Source organism: Eschrichtius robustus, chromosome 4, assembly GCF_028021215.1.
Source record: "Eschrichtius robustus isolate mEscRob2 chromosome 4, mEscRob2.pri, whole genome shotgun sequence".
Lineage (NCBI taxonomy): Eukaryota > Metazoa > Chordata > Mammalia > Artiodactyla > Eschrichtiidae > Eschrichtius > Eschrichtius robustus.
The window spans coordinates 65,462,987-65,465,356 of NC_090827.1; the positions used below are offsets into that span (position 1 = coordinate 65,462,987).

Sequence of the window (2,370 nt, forward strand, 5' to 3'; positions counted from 1 at the left end):
CAAAGAAGACATACAGATGGCTAAGAGGCACATGAAAAGATGCTCAACATCACTAATTATTAGAGAAATGCAAATGAAAATTACAATGAGATACCACTTCACACCAGTCAGAATGGCCATCATCAAAAAGTCTACAAACAATAAATGCTGGAGAGGGTGTGGAGAAAAGGGAACCCTCTTACACTGTTGTGGGAATGTAAATTGGTAGAGCTACTATGGAGAACAGTAGGGAGGTTAATTAAAAAACTAAAAATAGAGCTACCATATGATCTAACAATCCCACTCCTGGGCATATATCCAGAGAAAACTATGGTTCAAAAGGATACATACACCCCAATGTTCATTGCAGTGCTGTTTACAATAGCCAAGACATGGAAGCAACCTAAATGTCCATTGACAGATGAATGGATAAAGAAGATGCGGGACATATACACAATGGAATATTACTAACCCATTAAAAATAATGAAATAATGTCATTTGCAGCAATATGGATGGACCTGGAGATTATCATACTAAGTGAAGTAAGTCAGACAGAGAAAGACAAATATTATATGATATTGCTTGTATGTGGAATAAAACAAAATGATACAAATGAACTTATTTACAAAACAGAAGCAAACCCACAGACTTAGAAAACAAACTTATGGTGACCAAAAGGGAAAGGTGGGGAGGAGGGATAAATTGGGAGTTTTGGATTGTGTGAATACACACTACTATATTTAAGATAGTTAACAATCAAGGACCTACTGTATAGCACAGGGAACTCGGTATTCTGTAATAACCTAAATGGGAAAAGAATTTGAAAAAGAATAGATAGATGTATATGTATAACTGAATCACTTTGTTGTATGCCTGAAACTAACAAAACATTGTAAATCAACTGTAGTCCAATATAAAATAAAAATTTTTTAAAAATGGACTTTTTTCGGTCCGCTCTGCGGCGGGCCCAGTGAGGCCCCCCGGAATTCAGGGCAGCCGGGAACTCGGCCTCCGCCCTCGCAGCCCTCTCGCTGGGGAGACCCAGGCTGGCAACGCTGGGCCCTACCCTGGAAGGGCTCAGAGCCCGGCGCCTGGACTGGGGACTTGCTGCACTTTGGCGTAAATTGCAATCGATTAGGGATCGTATCTCAGACTCAAGTTAGAAGTGAGAGTTCAGATAAGTGAGGCTGCCACTGCTGCTTTGAACACCTCAGAAGGGGAGAATGCATTTATCAGGAGTGAAAAAGAAGAGCTTGCTAGGAGTCAAAGAAAATAATAAAAAGTCCAGCACTAGGGCTCCTTCTCCTACCAAACGCAAAGACTGCTCTGACGAGAAGTCCAAGGATCGCTCTAAAGATAAGGGGGCCACTAAGAAGTCAAGCGAGAAGGATCTTGGCAGGGATAAAACGCGAAAGAGGCGCAGCGCTTCCAGTGGTAGCAGCAGCACCAGGTCTCGGTCCAGCTCGACCTCCAGCTTGGGCTCCAGCACCAGCACGGGCTCCAGCAGCGGCTCCAGCTCATCTTCAGCATCGAGCCGCTCAGGAAGTTCCAGCACATCCTGCAGCTCCAGCTCCGGCAGCTCCCCTGGCTCTCCGAGTCCTTCTCGGCGCAGGCAGGACAGCAGGCGGCGTTCCCACTCCAAATCCAAACCACCCAAAAGAGGTGAAAAGGAAAGGAAAAGGCAGAGCCCTTCCCCTAAACACACCAAAGTGCACATTGGAAGGCTCACCAGGAATGTGACCAAGGATCATATCATGGAGATATTCTCCACCTATGGGAAAATTAAAATGATTGACGTGCCTGTAGAAAGGATGCACCCGCATCTGTCTAAAGGCTACGCATATGTGGAGTTTGAGAATCCAGATGAGGCCGAGAAGGCGCCGAAGCACATGGACGGAGGACACATGGATGGCCAGGAGATCACTGCCACTGCTGTGCTGGCCCCCTGGCCTCGGCCACCACCACCCCACCCCCCCGGCGATTCAGCCCTCCCAGGAGAATGCTGCCACCACCTCCCATGTGGTGCAGGTCACCCCCACGGATGAGGAGAAGGTCGCGTTCCCCTCGGCGCAGGTCCCCCGGCCGCCGCAGCCACAGGAGCCTCTCCAGTTCCAACTACTCCCGATAAGCAGGGCCACCGAAGCCCTGCACTGTGACTTGCATCCCATCCAACTCACTTTTGTCACTTTTCTAGCCGAAGGAGGATCGGTAGGAAAGAAATCCCTCACTCAGGGGCAGGCTTCGAAGGTGAAGGCAGTAACTGCCACATTTCCCCTGGCGGCAGAGTTCAGGCTGCAGGAGTGTTGTTGCTTTGGGGTCGTGCTTATAAAGATGCCCTCCAGTTTTCTGGCTGGAAGGCTTCCACATTTCTAGCTCCTGAGAGTCAGTTT

The 2,370-nt window shown here is 48.1% G+C and overlaps 1 protein-coding gene across 1 annotated transcript; it reads left to right on the forward strand.

Moving 5' to 3' along the window:
- Positions 1-1,084: 1,084 nt before the first annotated feature.
- Positions 1,085-2,108, forward strand: LOC137763719 (RNA-binding protein with serine-rich domain 1-like). Its single transcript, XM_068542183.1, is given in 2 exon segments — positions 1,085-1,935; positions 1,938-2,108. Coding segments are annotated over 2 exon segments (903 nt in total). The 5' UTR covers positions 1,085-1,203.
- Positions 2,109-2,370: the final 262 nt, after the last annotated feature.